This window comes from Amphiprion ocellaris, chromosome 7 (assembly GCF_022539595.1).
Source record: "Amphiprion ocellaris isolate individual 3 ecotype Okinawa chromosome 7, ASM2253959v1, whole genome shotgun sequence".
In the NCBI taxonomy this organism is placed as follows: domain Eukaryota; kingdom Metazoa; phylum Chordata; class Actinopteri; family Pomacentridae; genus Amphiprion; species Amphiprion ocellaris.
The window spans coordinates 2,171,203-2,189,836 of NC_072772.1; the positions used below are offsets into that span (position 1 = coordinate 2,171,203).

The window sequence follows — 18,634 nt, forward strand, 5'->3', positions numbered from 1 at the left end:
TTTTCCTACCTGTTAAATAAAAACTCTCCCTCGGCGAGCAGAGGCGGCCGAGACCCTGCATGTTTCCTCGCGGATGTGTCAAACGGAAGACAGCAGGAGAGCAAGGTGAGGGCAGGGAGGTGTTGGGGTGTGGAAGTGGAGGGTAGGTGGAGTGGAGACAGGACTGCTCACAGGCCATTTAGTGGGTGCATGTTCATTAGCATGGAGCATAGGCCGTTCCCTCTCCTTGGGGAATGAGCTGTGCTATCTGACATCCCTGATACAGTAAACAAACTGCTGCTTGCACATCCCTGCTTCACACACGGCAGCGGCGGCTTGCTGGCTCTGTGAAGGCCGAGTCCATTCTAAGAGGGCGCTCAACTGAAACAAAACTTTCTCATTAATTAGTTTCATTGTAGCTCCACTTCCAAGATGTCCCCGTGCCAAGTGAACGCAACTCGAGCAAGGTGTTGTTGTTTTTTTGTTTTTTTAGGGTTGAGATGTGACTGTGTCGCTTGTCTCGGACCCCCTCAACTCGACTTATTACGCCCTCGCAGTGTTGAGAAATTCTGCACTCTCCACTCGTCTTTTATCAAAATCATTCAAGTTCAGAGCATGACTAGTGAGATTGATGGAAAATTGAGCTGCTCTCTCATGCAGCAAAGAACAGTGCAGCCATTCCTTCACCCGCCACTCCTCCATCAGTCCAAATGTGCACAGATATAGACTATTGATAAATGCCTCTGAACTATTCTGAGACTGGAAATTTAAAGGCTTCAAATTTTTTGCCTTGTTCTTCTGTGGTGCACGGATAAATCTGGCTAAGTGGTAGACAGCGATACTCTCTGACACCTGAGGCAGCCACGTATTTCTCTGCATGGGGACACCGGGCGCCAATTTATCTCCAGACTTGTGTCTATTTCTGATGATTGAGCTCTATAACTTCCAGAAATGGCCTCTTAAATCAGAGTGTATTTTGCAGTGTGTGAACTCTCGCTGAAATTGCAGACGGTGTCTACTGTTTCATGGTGAAATAACTGTCTTAAAACATTTTTCAACATTGCTCACTCAAGGGGCGCAGGCAGCCATTTCAGCTACAGAAGCCCTGCAAACGTCCATGTAACGAGCTGGGTTCAACAGTATAACGCCGCAAATGTGTGTTTTATTACCTATAGAGACACCTGACTTCATTTAAACAGGTTCAGGCAATATATTTTTTATCATATGTTTTGGCAAATACACACGTGGACAAAATTGTTGGTACCCCTCAGTTAATGAAAGAAAAACCCACAATGGTCTCAGAAATAATTTGAATCTGACAAAAGTAACAATAAATAAAAATTCTATGAAAATTAGCCAATGAAAATCATACATTGCTTTTGAACCGTGGTTCAACAGAATTATTTTAAAAAATAAACTCATGAAACAGACCTGGACAAAAATGATGGTACTCCTAGAAAAGACTGAAAATAATGTGACCATAGAGACATGTTCTATCAAGGTGTGTCCTCTAATTAGCATCACAGGTGTCTACAAACTTGTAATCATTCAGTCGGCCTATTTATAGGGTTACAGTAGTCACTGTGCTGTTTGGTGACATGGTGTGTACCACACTAAACATGGACCAGAGGAAGCCAAGGAGAGAGTTGTCTCAGGAGATTAGAAAGAAAATTATAGACCAGCATGTTAAAGGTAAAGGCTATAAGACCATCTCCAAGCAGCTTGATGTTCCTGTGACTACAGTTGCACATATTATTCAGAAATTTAAGATCCATGGGACTGTAGCCAACCTTCCTGGACGTGGAATTTTTATTTATTATTACTTTTGTCAGATTCAAGTTATTTCTGTGACCATTGTGTGTTTTTCTTTCATTAACCAAGAGATACCAACAATTTTGTCCACGTGTGTATACATGTTCACTTTTTGCAATTGGACGAATGAGAAGCTCAGTATGACTCATGTCTGTATAGTGAACATGACGCTACAGTCAGCAGCTAGTTAGCTTAGCATATAGCCTGGAAACAACAAAGTCACTGTGACAGGCAAAGAAACAGTCTGACACAGATTGCTGGCTGTAATATTTACCGTACAATCGCAAGAGTGGTATTGATATTTTCATATAATCTCTGCAGTACAGCGAATAAACCTGCTCCTTAAAAATATTTAATGTGTCCATAAAATTTGGCAAATTTGAATTAATATGAGCTTGAATTTGAATGGTTTCATTGGCAGTAAATGCATATAAACATGGGAGGAAAAATTACAAAATCCTACTGAGTAAAAGCTCATTTTGGTTATTATCAGGCTGAACTATTGTCTGTTCTCTGCAGGATTTGTTAGTAAGTAAGAGCAAAATAGTTCATTGCCAATTTGTGGGATGTATAGCTCCATATTGTGAATCATACACTATCATTCATGGACCAGCTTGTGCTGTGGTATCATCTCATTTTTATTGGTAAACAACAGAAGCTTGCATTTCCTTCTCAGCAGCTTTTTGAAGTGTTTCCACTCTATGGTTAGGTCATGCTAAAATGCTCTGAGACAAAACAAACCAATTTAGTTTATTTTGGCAGCCTAATGATTTAATGGTCATGGCTTCCAGTGCAGTCCACATCTGTGTGAAGGTATTAGTTTTTCTGCTGGCTGAGAGGGTTTGCTGTTCATGAAATTATTTACGGTTATTGTCCTGTTTTTAGACTCCAGAGCCGGCGAGGGGGCACCGCAGAAAATTGACCATGCTGTCATCGGAGGAGTGGTTGCCGTGGTGATGTTTGCCATCCTCTGTGCACTCATTGTTCTTGGTCGATACTTTGCCAGACACAAAGGTAAAGCACCAGCAGTGCAATCATACTTGATCATGAACACATCTTGGAGTTCAAGTGTTTTTTGTTTGCGAGTGGAGTGCAGTAGGATTGAAGTGCAGCACGGGGATGAGGAGGCGTGTGGCTAATTTGTCTGCACTCTTTTGCAGGAACTTACTTCACACATGAAGCCAAAGGGGCGGACGACGCAGCCGACGCCGACACGGCCATCATCAACGCCGAGGGGGGACACAACAACACAGATGAGAAGAAGGAGTATTATATCTAAACTGGACAGGCCAGGAGAGACGGGTGGGGATGCTGGTGGTGGTGGTGGCACTGTAGGAGCATTATGTCTAACTCTGATTGGGCAGGGAGAAGAGAAGGAAAATGTGGAACGTAGGACTGGCGTGGCCAAGTAGTATGACGAGGCGCTGCTGAGTCTCCTATCCGACCCTTCCTGGACTGCTGGGGCCTATTCTGTACAGTTCAATTATTTTACAGACAATTTTGTGCCTTGTTCTATTTCTTTTGTTTGTTTTGTTGTTTTACCTTCACATGCTTGTCGGATTGGATTTTATGTTTTATCTTTTTACCCCATGTACTTCACTACATCCTTTGTTGCATTTGGCTTTCAGAGGAGATGAAATGGTTCTGGTGTTTTGTCTATGTGTGCTGCAGCTAGCTTTTAGCTCATGTACCCAGATCTAAGAAACCAGCTCATCCACACCTTTTTATTAAATTTTTTTGGGGGGAGTAATCTATAGAGTTCAGTAGCTGGAACACGGTATCAACACATTTCTCTCCACAGGGTCGCCCAGCCTCTTCAAGGTCAGGTTCACTGTGTTGATTACTTATGTAACAGTTGTGAGTAATTATTCATCATAGAATGTATTTGTTTATGAAAGTGAAGTAGGAGTGCCGTCCCGAATCATTTCACACCCAATCGCAAAGTATGACGCAGCTGATCTCTCAGTTGCTTCAAGATCTGATAATTAGTACATGTGAGCTCAGTTTAGTATTTGTGTAGGCTATTGTGGTGCACAGTCTAAGACATCTTGACAGCTGTCATGTGTCATGATGTGGAGTTAAGGTTTCTAGAGAGAAAAAAATCTGAGCTTTTAATTCTTTTCAAGGCCTGTATCAGGATTTTCTGACAGATAGCATAGAGAGAATTGCTAGGACTTTGGTGATAATGATGCCACTGTCATGCCTGTATGATAAATATGAAGCTACAGCCAGCAGCCGGTTAGCTTAGCTTAGCATAAAGACTGAAAACGGACACTCAGCTAGTCTGAGCTTTACTGGCGCTTGTTATTTTTGGACAGAATCAGCCGAGCTGTTTCCCGAACGTTTAATCATTACAGGCCCAGAAGACACCCTGTCTGTTGACAGGCATTAAGCTGATTGTAGGGTCAGACTTTACTTTTACTCCTCTGCCCTGTAATACCCCAAAAAACAAGAGGTCTTGATAAAATCTCATTAAAATCTATTATTTTTTAGCTATCAGTACAGCTTGCTGCGTGTGCTTTTGGTTCGAACATGAAACTTTTCACATTTTCATGCCATCCACATGGTCAACCCTGGACCAAATACAATAATTATGCGAGTGTGTGTATATATACAGCAAATATTACTTGTGTGCAGCAAAGGCTGAAAGTCCATATCGCAGAAGAGCTCCTCTCGAAATAATTGACTTTTTATCTGATAGTACAGTATACTGACCATTTAACTGGGAAATATTACAAGGACTTCATTTTATTCATTTTTCAAGGTTTTCTCTTTTTATTTGATTGTGCTGTGTCAAAGGGAGGGAAGAAAGAATGTTACACTTTCAATGTTTCCTTTCAGTGATGTATAAGGTATCAAGGCAAGTCTGTGTGAATACCCATAGCAAGTTTTTTTGAAAAAAAAAGAAAAAAAGAATTCACAGCTTATTTCCTGCCTTAGAAATCCTTGCTACACAGACTTTTTTTGCCCTTGCCCATACACAAGTTAAAAAAAAAGAAGAAAAAAGTGTTCAATCATTGCAAACATGAATCAGTTATATTTCCTTGCCGTCTGTAAAAGACATTTTACCTTTGGGCTGTCTTTGATAACTTGTAAGGGGCTCTTGACTGTACAACTTATCAAAGATTTGCGTATAGCTTTAGACTCGGTTTGGGGAAGATCATTTTCTTACTGTCATCCTGCAGCCTCAAACCTTCACAGAGGAGCTGTCTACTGCTACAAAATTCTCTCTTTTTGTACACAAACACGAGTCAGCAGTGTGCAACACCATGCATGCTTCATGCCTCTGACTCTGTCACAGCTAGACGAGTAAAAAAAAAAACCCCACCTGTTTGGTAATTAGCAAGTGATTTCATTGTATTGCCTGAAAAAGAAGAAAAAAATCTGTAAATGTTACTATGAAAAAGGATAACCACTGCCTTAAACCCACCTCTTGATACTTATCATTATAAAGGAAAAGACTGAAGGACTTAATTTAGTGCCTTCTTCTTCTGATTTTGAGGCATATGGTTAGTATCGTACAGTATCCTCATGTACACTCTTACAGTATATCTTGTATATATCCGTCCTTTCTAACTTACAGGGCCAATACTCATCTAAGTTGTCTGCGTTCATGCACCTTAGACTCACATCACGATTACGACCTGCAGCGTAAAAAGCTGAAATGTTGTTTAAAAAACGGTATTTCTTTATTTATCGGGGTGGTGTGGCAGCTTCCGCTGACTAGAATGTCATATGCCAGGATGAAATACTTTTTGTCTTAATTAACAACCACAAAAACAAACAAACAAAAAAAACAACACAATTTGACCATAATCATATTCTCAGTTTCACTTCATTTGTTATTTATTTGGATCTTTTCAAGGACAAGGCTCACTAGTATTATCAGAGAGGAATACAGTACTAAAAGCTCTAATAAGCTATGATAAAAGTAATTTTTTTTTCTGGTTTGTAGAGTTTCAGTGTCATGGAAACAGTTATGTGCATGACAAATTTTATTCCGGAGTTTGATATTTATCTTAAATGGCGACTGCTGCTTTTAATGGAGGAACATTAAAAGATTGCCAGAAGCATCATTCGAATTCAATTTATTGATTTGTTTTTGAAATACTTGATATTTAGTATGTTTGTTTTCACTCTCTCAGGTTCATGAGTGTTAATAGTTGTGTTTTTTTTTTTTTGCATCTCAGGTAGAATGCAAATCTAAGGCCCCAAGTATATACTGTAGTACCACAGCTATTCGAGAAATAAAGAAACCACAAGGTGTACATGTTTTTCTCAGTTGTACATGTTTATGTGTTCTTAAATATGGTGCACTGTTACAGTAAACGTTAAATATTATTTTGCATAGACCTAGTTCACAAAGAAAGAAAAACTAGATTTGTTAAGCAGACAAAAAACGATGTACAGTCAGTGTCAACAAAATCACAATGATGTTCATGGAACTTCTGCTTCTTCTTCCACTGTAACACTTTGCTCATACAGTATCGATTATTTAGTAATTATAGGATGTGACCACAGACAGTCAATCAAGCATCTGTTTGCATTCAGTCGCCTCATGCATAACTTTTCATAGATGAAGATAGTGTATTTACTGTGACATGAAGTTTTATGAATGACTTGTAACGTCTTGGATATTTGGATGAAAACTCATGTTTAAAAACCTGGGGAGGGAGGGAGGGAGGTTTGGAGGGGTTTGTTGGTTTATAACCCCAAATTTGTTGTTTTTTTCGTTGTTAAATCTTAAATTTCTCTGTTCCCAGGTGACTTTTTTTTTCTTTTGTGTAGTGAAGAGGATGTTTCTCATATGACCATGCATATTTTGTATTGGTTCACACCAACATTTTTACAAAAGAAAAAAAAAATCTGAAGAGTACTTGTCTTAATAAAAAAGATATCAATGTTTAAAAGTGCCATGCTGCTGTGACATGATTTTTAAAAAAAAAAAAAAAATGTGGCTTCACTTTGTAGCTCGGAGAGAGAGCAGAATTGATTAACTTGTATTTGTTGTCAAAATTCACTCCTCTGCCTGTTTAACGCGCTGAATGCATTAGCTGGATTGAACTCGCTCGCCTCATCCCTGGAGCAACTGATACTTGTCAAACTCCCAGAGAAGAAAGATCTCGAGCTGAGGCAAAAATACTGTACCGATGTAGATCCGATGTGGGTGAGCAGCAGCAGCAGCGGCGGCAGCAGCAGCAGCAATCTGAGCTCCCATCAGTGACTGACATGCGCTGCGGTACAGATAGAGGCGAGAAATGTTTTAAATGACACAATGACTGACACTGACAGGCTCCGGGGCCCCTGTTAAAGTTTCTAGCTGAACATGTGGATGTTAGTGATCTGACAAATTGATAGGCATTTTGAGGAACAAGCCCTAATTCATAACCATAACCTATTCTGTCATCATAATTCTGTCAGTGCCACCGTTTCCCATTACTTTAGGTGATCCATCCCAGGTAAAGGTCAATAACATTATTCAAACTTTAATGGGAATAGTTTAACCTTAGAAACCAGCCACTTTTCTCCTTTACTCATGCAATCATTGCAATATAATGCTTCTCTCAAGGAACATTAAATAGCTGTGTATTGATTTGTCTTTGTACAGATTATGAAAATTTCACAGGATTTATTAATTTTTCAGTTCTTGAAGTTCAACCGTCTGAATTAACAAGCTGGATTTGCTGTTTGTCTGTTGCAGCCGTCATCGCAACCGTGAATGCATGAATATAGAAGGCTGATGTTTCAGTTAGATGCTACTAATTCCATTTAAATGTTCAATTTTAATTTACAATGACACGTTTAAGTGTAATGAGCACAATGGGAAAATTGAGAGTGAACGAATGTCTGAGCATGGCTTGTTTAGTTGGCTAATTGATTGATTGAGATTGATGGCATGTAGCACTTGGCTTGGCTGAGGTATAATTAAATGATGTGGGATTAAATAGTGGGTGAACAAAGGCAATCGCAACAGGCTCTGTCTGCACAGTTATCTCCCTCTCTGTCACTGCTGTTTAGCACAAATACTCAAGGACTTGGTTATTTTTTTTAAACTTATTTACTGTCTGATTCGGTTATTGACGAGAGGACAAATCCCTCCAGTGTGCCTGTTTTTAAATTACATTTTTATTCCTCAGAGTGAACAGCTCAAGGGCTTTTTGTGCCGCATCTTCTTCTTGAGTTTCAGTTTGCAAAACTCCTTATGTGAAATTGTGGCCTTGAATAACGCATAGCTTACAAAATAAAAATATCAAATTAGGTAATACATGGTGCAATACATTCACCAGGGCGCCCCAAGGTTGTATTTGTATCACATATCATTTCACCATTGCTGCAATTTTAAATAAAAATAATCATTCTTAAATAATTCTGTCAAACAGTAGCTAAATCCCATGAGTCAGAGTCTGCAGTGTTATTTTCCTGAAAGATTATACAAACAGCAAAGAGGGGAAATGTGAGATTTATGCAGATGAGTATTTGAAATCATGTGGAGCAGTGGTTCATCTTTTCTTTATCCACTTCAGATGAACACACATTATGATTTTAAACATTATTGATTACATAAAAGTGGATATTTTTACACTCAATCTTTCATACAACTGAATTCTCAGTCAAACCTGTTTTTCACTTTTACTCAAGTGTTCATGCATTGCTTGTGTTCTGTCTATTTCAGTCATTTACTACATCTAGTGAAGTGTTTTCACTGCTCTGCTCATTATCTAACAAGTTTTCACTCATTGTCAACGCAACTTCAGTGTTTGTGTCACAACCAACCTGACTGAGGTCTGATTAAATGCTGTGGGTTTGAATAGGGAATGAACAAAAGCAGAAGCAACAGGGCTGACTCAATATGTGTACATTTTGTGTTCTTTTAATTGTAATGTCTATTGTTTTTTAAATTATTATTATTATTTAATGTGGCTGAGCTACAATCTTCACCATCCCCTCAGCAACTGAAGAAACAACCCCTGGGGTAAAAGAAAGTTGAAATTGCTGCAATAGAATAAGAATAACTTTTGAAGACTAGTTTTAATTACCTAATGAGAGTTTTTTCTACTGAAAATTGGCCTTTGATGGGTTACTCAGTCTGCGCAAAGTAAAAGCAATAAATCTGTTATCTTATTTGCTAGAAATTTATGCATTTTGCACATTTTTCTGAAAATCTGATGCACAAAAATATCTACTATGCCTAAGTGGATTGAACTCCAATTAACTGAACTGGCTAACTCTATTTTTTTTCTCAATTCTTATCATTTTGGTTCTGGCCAAAAATTGGAAAAGCAAGAAAAACTCTGCTAAGGAATATGCTCAACTGCTGTAAATATAGATGATCTAGTTTGGAGACTGCAGAAAATAATAACTGTGACTGTATTTCTACTACATTAGTTAATTTGTTCTGTTCTGGGCACAAAGTTTTTTTTATTTTTATTCAGGATGTCATACATTAATAACTTGCAAGTTTATTGTATTCATTTAAAATGCATTAAGCTACAGTAATGTCAGAAAACTGACATTACTGTAACACAATCTTCTTGTACTTTACACTTCTAGCTAACATTTGAAAAGTACGGCATTAGTGCTGGAGCAAATGTCAGAGGCAGTAGTGTTGCTAAAACATTGCACATATTCAGTGACCCGTGGTAATAAGCACTGAAAATTGGCCAAACAGAAGGTTACAGTATTTTGCAGGCTGTGATTTAATGTTGTCTACTTTGTTTTTAAGGTATGAAGCACACTGAAACTGACCAACTCTAAGAGAAGACAACATACAATAACAAAAAACATCAAATGCAATCCAGCGTCAAGTCAAAGAGGTTTGCAGAAAGTCTTCACTATGTGTAACTTTTAAATTTATGAGAAAGAAAAATGCCAAGTCATGTTCTATGAAACAGATGAGCTGGTTGTTTCAAACAATGATGAAGGACAAGCACCTGAAGCCTGCGATAACCACAACACAATTATCTCCGACTGCAACAGTATGACCCAGAGAAATCTGCATTAATTAAAGCACAACCAGCCTGATAATCCTCTATGAAAGAGAGAAGAGACTTGTGTTTGTGAGGTGATTAACTCCAAACCTGAAAGATGCTGTGAACAGCACTATAGGCTCTAATGTCAGCGATGTTGCTGCTTGATGTTTAATACTCTGATACTTAATCAGAGATGGATGTTTACCAGAGGGAGGAAATGAGCTGGATGTTGATGTGGAAGTTTTAGGTGTGATTAATGAGAAAACGCTATGAAAAATAGGCTTTTTTTCTTTTTTCTTTTCTTTTTTTTCACCCTTCGTTTCCCCCCAAAAAGGTTAAGTGTTTCAGACAGGAAATCTGTAATTATCTGCTGAGCCTAAGCTTCAAGCAGCATCCTCTGAAGTTCCCTCAACCAAATCTCAAGGTGACTCCTCTCTGCAGAAGCAAAGACAAGTTTTCTTTTGCCAAATTTACACTGATGTTCCGCTTCATAGCCACCACCCAGATACAATAAGCAAACATTTCCCAATCTTCTCCTCTTATCTTTTATTCTGCTACGTCTGCATGTAATCTTTCTATCATGTTTAGTATTGTTGATGCATAATTAATTTTCATTTAAAGCAGTTTCTTAATTTGAAACTTAGATAGCTATATGTGATTATCTTTTAGAGATTGCCGTAAAAATTGCTATTGTTGCACTACAAGTTTATTTAGTCATCCAGCTTCTTTCTGATGCACTGCAACTCCTCTCTGGATGTTGTTTTTTTTTCTTCTTTCACTTATGTTTTGTGTGTGTGTTTCCGCTGTCAGCATATGAAAGTGTTCTATTTTTGCGGGACAGCCTGCTACAGTCTAAAAAAATGTCTCTACAAAGCCTTGAAGTCAGTCACATGAAGCTTTAGTGAGCTGGTGAGTTGCTGCAGGAACATTGCCACCTCAATAATTTATCACTCTGAGTCTATTTTCACTTATTAAATTAATTAGCTAGGTAATTAAAAGTTACATGTTTTAATTAAATTGCCATTGAATTCTAACACAGGGCCTCCACCTGGAAAGAAAGGCATCATGGGATGGAGTTCATCAGCTTGAATGAGCTTGAACTTAAATTCAATCCCATTTGGGAAGATGTGGATAAGTTAAAAATTATCTGTTTCATGCTCCGTAACCATTTCAGTCACTCTCTTTATGAAGAGGAAGTGGAGATAGTAACACACTGCATTCTCTTACAAAGGCTGAAAGCAAGAGTGAAGCTGATAAACAAAAGGTTGAAAGTTTTGAAAGCTCGTGCCTAAAACTTCAAAACACACGTTTCCTTCTATGTTTGGACACTCTGAAGAGCACGGAAAAATGCAGCATGCAAACAAAAATATATTCTGTTGTTTCAAGGACATGAAACTGCTTCAAATTGCGCTAAAGTCAGAGGCTAGTCTGCTAAACTAGGCCACTTGGCTTCCAACTAATTAGCTTTCACTATGATTTAAGATTTAGCTACTGCCTTACTTGCATAGTATGACAAAAAACAGTTACTAAAATGTTGATGAAGAAACAGAAAAAAGCAGCAGAGATCCATACAGAACGAGTTTCGTGAGAGGAAATCGTTGAAGTTTGGGCTACTTAGCAAATTGTGCAACAGATATATAAGTTGTAAAGCCTTAAAGTTGTGTATTTTATCAAGAGTTTTCACTTCACATGAAGAAAAACCTTAACAATATAGAAGAAATGGGGAATATACATTGATATGTGTGTTAACACTAGCTTAAAGGTGGAATATGCCAGATGTTAAGCATAAATGTAGCATAACATAACAACAGACAACTATATGCTGTGTAGAGACACCATGGAGTAATGGTATACTGAGCTAAAAATGAATTCACATCTTATCTATGCGTGTCTGTGAAATTCAAGCTCCTCTTTTCTGTTTAAGCGACCGGTTCAGCTGTAGGTGTGAGTTCCTCCCTTTGAAGCTGTCTTATGCTGTGCTTGTCCCTGTGCTTCAAAACAGTAAAAGTGACATCACCGCTGTTCCCTCTAAACTGCGCAATTGCGCACTGCTGACACGGTCTCCGCGCACAGAAAATCTGCGCTGCACACACAAAAAAAATCCAACCTAAATTGTAAATAAAATAAACACGTAACAATTCATTCTGTGCTATTTTTCAATGTGAGTCAGTGAGTGACCAGTGACTGGCTGCTGCAGCCAATGATGCGATTCACATACGTATTTACCATAGACTGTATATAATGGTATTTACGCAGCTAATCAACGTCAAGCGTCCTTATGTACAGCTACCTTTGTTCTCATAGATATGTATGAGTAGATAGGACACGCCCCTTTGAGCTGCGGCTACAGCGAGGCTAAGCTAGTGGGGGCAAAGTTTCAGTGCGTTCCGTTGATGTAGACGGCGTGAAAACGGAAACAAGTATGCCGGTGTTCCAGTTTAACTGGTGATCAGGTTAACTGGCGATAGTTTCCGTCTCCAGATGTTTCGTCCGCAGATTCGTCACGATCAGACCTGGATTTACGTGAAATAAAGATACCAGATAAAGAAGACGTCGCCGAAAAACGTCGGCATCACTGCTTAATAAAGTCTATATCCATGTAAATATCATCTACAGACAGTAAAAAGAAACGTGCGGGCCGAAATAAAAAACACGTATTTTTCAAGTACGGTGAGAGGATTCGAACCCACGTAATCCAGCGATAAAATTACGAGACCACCGTTTTACTCATTGTGCTACCAATCAGCTCGACAAACATACCGCTTCATCCACATAGATCACTGTCATCCTGTCAGGTGTTTAACACCTGGTGATTGTTCAGGAAACACGTCCATGTCAACTGGAGATAGTCACAACTTAACACAGGCTTCCTGGTTAAGAACGAGTCACAAAACTATTTATTGTCTCACCAAGAAAACCCACAACATGAAAGCACGTCCACTGCTGTGTTGTGTGTTAGTTTGTGAGTTCAGTGGAATAGATCCAGAGCAGAACTTCAGGTTTAACTCGGGTTTGTTCTCAGAAACACTCAGACCCTCAGCAGCCTCCCATCAGAACAACACGCAGCAGAACATCAGCTGGATTTGCTAAAATGCATCGGAACAAACTGAGACCACGTTGTTTAAACTAGTCACTCAGAAAACAATAAAAACTCGTTCAGTCATCCACGTCCTAACCCCTCATTTCAAAGCACGTTAACCGCTGACAATATATATTTTTTAAAGGAAGGAATCCGACCTGGTCAAAACAAACAATATATTTGTGTGATTTGTGTCTTCCCAAATACCCTGGCTGGTTTAGAAATGGCAGAAGATACTTTTAAAGATGTCGCAGAGGAAGACTAGAGTGAATTGTGGTGTTTGACAGTATTTGATTTAATGACGTGCTCCTCATCCACCTTAGAGTACATGTAGGCTAAATATACAAATATGGCAGCACAATATCTTCAGAGTCCAACAGGAATATCTGTAGCTGTAACGTTCATATGTGACTGTAGTCTACTTCAATACCTCCAATAGGTGCCTATGGCTCACTGTGTAGAGCGAATAAACCTTTGTTTGTTTTGACCACATCGAATCCCTTCCCTTCCCTTTTTATTTATTTATTTATTTTTTTTAAAATATTGTCAGCGGTTAAAGTGCTCTGAAATGACGGTTAGGACGTGGATGACTGAATGAGTTTTTATTGTTTTCTGAGTGACTAGTTTAAACAACGTGGTCTCAGTTTGTTCCGATGCATTTTAGCAAATCCAGCTGATGTTCTGCTGCGTGTTGTTCTGATGGGAGGCTGCTGAGGGTCTGAGTGTTTCTGAGAACAAACCCGAGTTAAACCTGAAGTTCTGCTCTGGATCTATTCCACTGAACTCACAAACTAACACACAACACAGCAGTGGACGTGCTTTCATGTTGTGGGTTTTCTTGGTGAGACAATAAATAGTTTTGTGACTCGTTCTTAACCAGGAAGCCTGTGTTAAGTTGTGACTATCCCCAGTTGACATGGACGTGTTTCCTGAACAATCACCAGGTGTTAAACACCTCACAGGATGACAGTGATCTATATGGATGAAGCAGAATGCTTGTAGAGCTCATTGGTAGCACAATGAGTAAAACGGTGGTCTCGTAATTTTATCGCTGGATTACGTGGTTTCCAATCCTCTCACCATACTTGAAAAATACGTGTTTTTGATTTCGGCCCGCACGTTTCTTTTTACTGTCTGTAGATGATATTTACATGGATATAGACTTTATTAAGCAGTGATGCCGACGTTTTTCGGTGACGTCTTCTTTATCTGGTATCTTTATTTCACGTAAATCCAGGTCTGATCGTGACGAATCTGCGGACGAAACATCTGGAGACGGAAACTATCACCAGTTAACCTGATCACCAGTTAAACTGGAACACCGGTTCACTGTGCTGCATACAGTTACACACTACGTCGTACGATTGAGACAAGGAAACTTGGAATGACTTTTCAGAGGTAAGAATAGTTTTTGGCTCTTTTTTCATTATGAAATCTTGTTGAGAGCTTCCAGTCTATGAGAGCTAACTGGCCACTAGCAAAACACTAAGGCGAGCTAGCAGCTTGACAACCAAATACCAGACGATTAATAGTAGCTGTAGTATAGTTGTACAAGCAGTAGTAGTAATACTAAAAGTACAAGCAGCAGTAGTAGTATAAACAGCTGTTAGAGTCGTAGAAGTAGTATCAGCATTTGTAATAGTATTACAAGTTGTAGTAGCAGTGCCAGTATCAGCAGCAGTAGCTAGTGTGTAGGGTTGCCACCCGTCCCTTAAAATACGGAATCGTCCTTTATTTCACAATTAATTGTTGCGTCCCGCATTGAATCAATACTGCGGGTTGCCTGGTTACAGACGCTGCTGATCCAGCGGGTTTAAAAATGTCTACACCCGAAACTCCACCACGTCTAAAGAAGCAAAAACGTCTGCAAATGTACAGACGTGAGTGTGAAGAGTGGAACGCCTGGCTGGCTGAAATAAGGCAGCATCAGGGGACCAACATGTAAGAAACATGAGAACAGAGAGAACCCAACCAGTAGGTCACAGTTTATCATCATCTAATCATCTCCTGAAGTCCATATGGTGAGAGACATCAGTATCTGGTTGTTAATTTACCAGAGGATGCTTATAATCATGCTGATGTGGTCTGTACTCTACAGTATTTTAGTGACTCAATAAATGCCTAAGTTGTTTATTATTATTTTAAATGCTTTTTAGTGTTTAATAAACATTTATTTAATAGCCTATATGTAATCAATAAATGGCCTTTGCCTATCTATAGAAAAATTTACTCAGAATTCTGATACATTAACAGTACTAAATAAATCAATATATGCATACACACACAAATAACTAACTGTGTTAAGATAAGATTTACATTTAAATGAAAGAAAAATGTCTGTAGAATTTCTTTATACAGTATTCTGCATTCAGTTGTTTATGTTTTTGCAGAATCCAGTATTGCACACTGGTTGGTCATTACATTTTATTAGTATGGTTTCACTGTTTAAAGTGATGCCACTTCTTTTCATGCAGAACCTGTGATCATAAAACAATACAAAATTCTTAGTTTCATGTTAATAAAGCACTTAAAGCATTAAGTATGGCTAAGTCCTTTTTTCAAAAATATATGGCCCTGTGGGTGGTAGTGGCCCCAAGTTCAGTAAAATTGGAAAGATATTCACAGATTCAGACTTCTGACATCAATAACTCATTAGATATAGGTTGTCAAAACATAAACGGTGCCTCTTTCCCATTGTTGCAAGGCAGACAATGTGCTACAAGCCCAGTTTTATCAAAAGTAGCTGTCTTTCAAGCTACAGGAATAACATTGGTGTCTATGTGCAGCCGGCTGTGAACAGGTATAGTCTGCAAATTGCAAAACTGCTGCAACAGTGAAGAGAGACACAAATATTCAATATCTTAACTGTTATGTACTGTAGTGTCACTAAAATCACCACAGCCATCAATTGGTTCCTATTGACACCAATGTTATTCCTGCAGCTTGAAAGACAGCTACTTGGACTTGTAGCACATTGTCTAATTTCACTAAACTGTGGCCCCCGAGGAGGCGTGGTGGCCGTCCTTTATTTTCGTTTCTGAAAGGTGGCAATCCTATTAGTGTAAGACCACTACTACTAGTGGTAGTCACATTGCTATTACTACCACCAATACTACCAATAGTAGTTATAAAGCCTAACTCATGTATATCCAGATTACCATCTATGTTCTTCCTCCAAACCCATTTTATGACTGGGATTACAGGCAGTTCTTTAGGACTGCTCTCAAATAATTGAAATGTTACTAAACAAGGTTATAATTATCAAATTAAATAGCTCTGGTCTCCAGTATTTTGGCGAATTCTGTTCTTTGTACTTAATTTATTAGCATGATTTCTTTTTAATATGTTGTGTACAGACTTAATTACTTCTCTGTCTACTTTTCTTACTCCATGTAGGTTTCCCAGAGACTATGGGTTGAGGAGGAATTGGAAGTTTGTCAGCTTAGACCTGGTGTCATTCCATCAGTGTTAAACTTCCCGGCTCATCTTTGAAGAGTACGTGCCAGAAAGACCACAACCAAGCAGCCTTGAGATCTTAGGCAGCGTCTCCCTGAGGTGGGTGTCGACGGTGTTCACAGTCAGGTCTGTGGTAATCCTGTCAAAAAACAAACAGAAAAAAATCTAGATTATAAATCAACATGTAACCAAAGCACTCTGTGTATAACGCCATAGTATAGGATGTAGTTCAGAAAATGTCAAAGTATAGTATACTTTACTCAAGAATAACATAGTATGGCCTGTAGTTCACAGTACAGCATGTTGGCAAGAAAAAAACAACAAAACATAGGTTATTATGTGGTTCAAAAAGTGCAAAATGATAGGATGTTGCCTAAAATTGTCATGTATGATATGTGGTTCAAAAAATGTCATAGTGCAGTATATTGTCAAAATAGTATGTGATTCAAGAAAACATCAGAGTATAATATGTCATCTAAAAAATGCCATAGAATAATAATTTCATTGCACAAGTAAAAGTATAGTAACTTTTAAAACTGTTCGAATTCTTATATGTTGCTAAAAAAAAAAAAAAAAAAACTAAAACAAAAAAAACGTCACAGTAATATGTCAATTAAAAAAGCCTATAGTATAGCGTGTCGCCCATCTAACATCATAGTATAGCATGTCGCTCTAAAAACGTCACAGTATAGCCTTTAGTCCACAGCTGTCAGTAGGTGAGGAGCAACACAAAAACAGTCCAAACGCTGGTTTCCAGAGGCTTAGATGAGAATTTATTTGAAAGAGTAAGTTTACAACAACACAACATGTGAGGGGGTTAAAAACAAATGGGTGTTAGTAAAATAAAAATAAATCAACAGAACTAAAAGTGAACTTCATGTTGACATTGATGGGCATTCCAACCAGGAACAAAGTAAAAGATAATCAATACAAAAAAAACCTCTTCCTGTTCACCTCTTAAAACCCCAAAACACACCGCAGTAGCACCCTAAACTAAAACTACCAATGGGTTCCCTGTTTTCCTTTCTGAACAGTTCAAAGGTCCCTCTCTATCTCCACACATCCACCAACCACTGGAACACATCTCCAAAGTTCTGCTGGGCCAGCTCAGCTTCCCCTCAGAAGAAGTGCTGCCACCTGCCAGATGAAGGAGCCTTTTGAGAGGCAGCTGGCATCGTGATTGGACTGTACTTTGGTCTGTTCCAATACAGCTTCAGCTCCAGAGACGGCAGGCGGGACGAGTCAACGGAGGCCGGGTGGACGAAGACATGCAGCTGAGTACAATCCAGAAAACAACAGAGGAGGAGTGCAGCAGCCCAGAGCCAGAACAACCAGAGTAGTCTTAGAAAACATCATAGTATAGCCTCTGGTATGAAAAAACGCCATCATATACATCGTATATTGTACAAATAACAAGTCAAAGCAAAGAGACATACATTGTAGAATTGTAGTAATTGTGGGCTGACTGATTTACTAATTATCAGTATTTCATTTTTTACTGATTTACGGTAATAAATAAATTTAACAATGGCGCTACTTTGGCTCTGAACCTTTATCTACCTGTGGTTACTCTGTCTTCTGGAGTGATTTGATCGGTTATACGTCACGAATAAAACTCCTTTAACATCTGTAAACAAAACAAAAACGTATCAACAAAGTTTTCTGTTAGAGTTTGTGTTCTTCAAAGTTTAACTCCAAGATTTTAAATACTTTAATTTACTGCAAATGAATATCTACTCCAAATGTCTCACTAATAATCATTATCAGCCTTAAAAACCCACAAAACACCCCTCTATATTCGACCACACTTAGTACAGTCCGGTTCCCCCTTCTATAAATCTGCTTGGAATCTTCCATTTCCTGTTTGTCAAAGTGGCCTTCTACCTGGACAGGTTTCGTTGGAGCTCATGCAACAAACATTTTGGGTAACTGCACTTTAATATGGATGGATGACACTGAATTAGAGTCTGTTTTAATGAGACTGAGTTCAGATGTGTAGCTCTGTCATTAAATAGTAAATTATTTCTCAGAATTGACAGAGAAAAGTCTGAAATATTTGCCAGGTTAGCGTCCCACATGTTCTTTGGCTCAGCTAAAGCTAACTCTCTCCAACTTGTGGATCTCTTGAGTTGCTTGTTGTTAAAATATCTTGCTAGAGGTGCTGAAGCTCAGAAAGTCTGAGATGTTTGTTCAAAATAAGCTCATTCTCAAGTCTTCTCTGAACTGTCCTCTTTTGTTTGAACTTTCCCTAAAGTTCAGAGTTAATGACAGAGCAGCACATCCAGACTCAATTTCATTTATGTAGAGATTAAACTTCAGTGTCATTCATTGATGTTAA

General features: G+C 38.6%; 1 protein-coding gene and 1 long non-coding RNA gene across 4 annotated transcripts in view; both read left to right on the forward strand.

Moving 5' to 3' along the window:
- cadm1b (cell adhesion molecule 1b) overlaps positions 1 to 6,705 on the forward strand; it is a 153,719-nt gene extending 147,014 nt beyond the window's left edge. For all 3 annotated transcript variants that reach the window (XM_023276912.3, XM_023276911.3, XM_023276913.3), the window contains 2 exons: positions 2,677 to 2,805; positions 2,952 to 6,705. In XM_023276912.3, the coding sequence (XP_023132680.1) occupies positions 2,677 to 2,805; positions 2,952 to 3,070 (248 nt within the window). In that variant the 3' untranslated portion in view covers positions 3,071 to 6,705. The remainder of the gene's footprint in view (positions 1 to 2,676; positions 2,806 to 2,951) is intronic.
- A 6,957-nt stretch (positions 6,706 to 13,662) lies between these two features.
- LOC129349263 (uncharacterized) lies at positions 13,663 to 17,845 on the forward strand. The gene is made up of 3 exons (XR_008602198.1): positions 13,663 to 14,238; positions 16,237 to 16,395; positions 17,331 to 17,845. It is a non-coding gene; the product is annotated as an uncharacterized LOC129349263 (long non-coding RNA).
- The last annotated feature ends 789 nt before the right edge of the window (positions 17,846 to 18,634 follow it).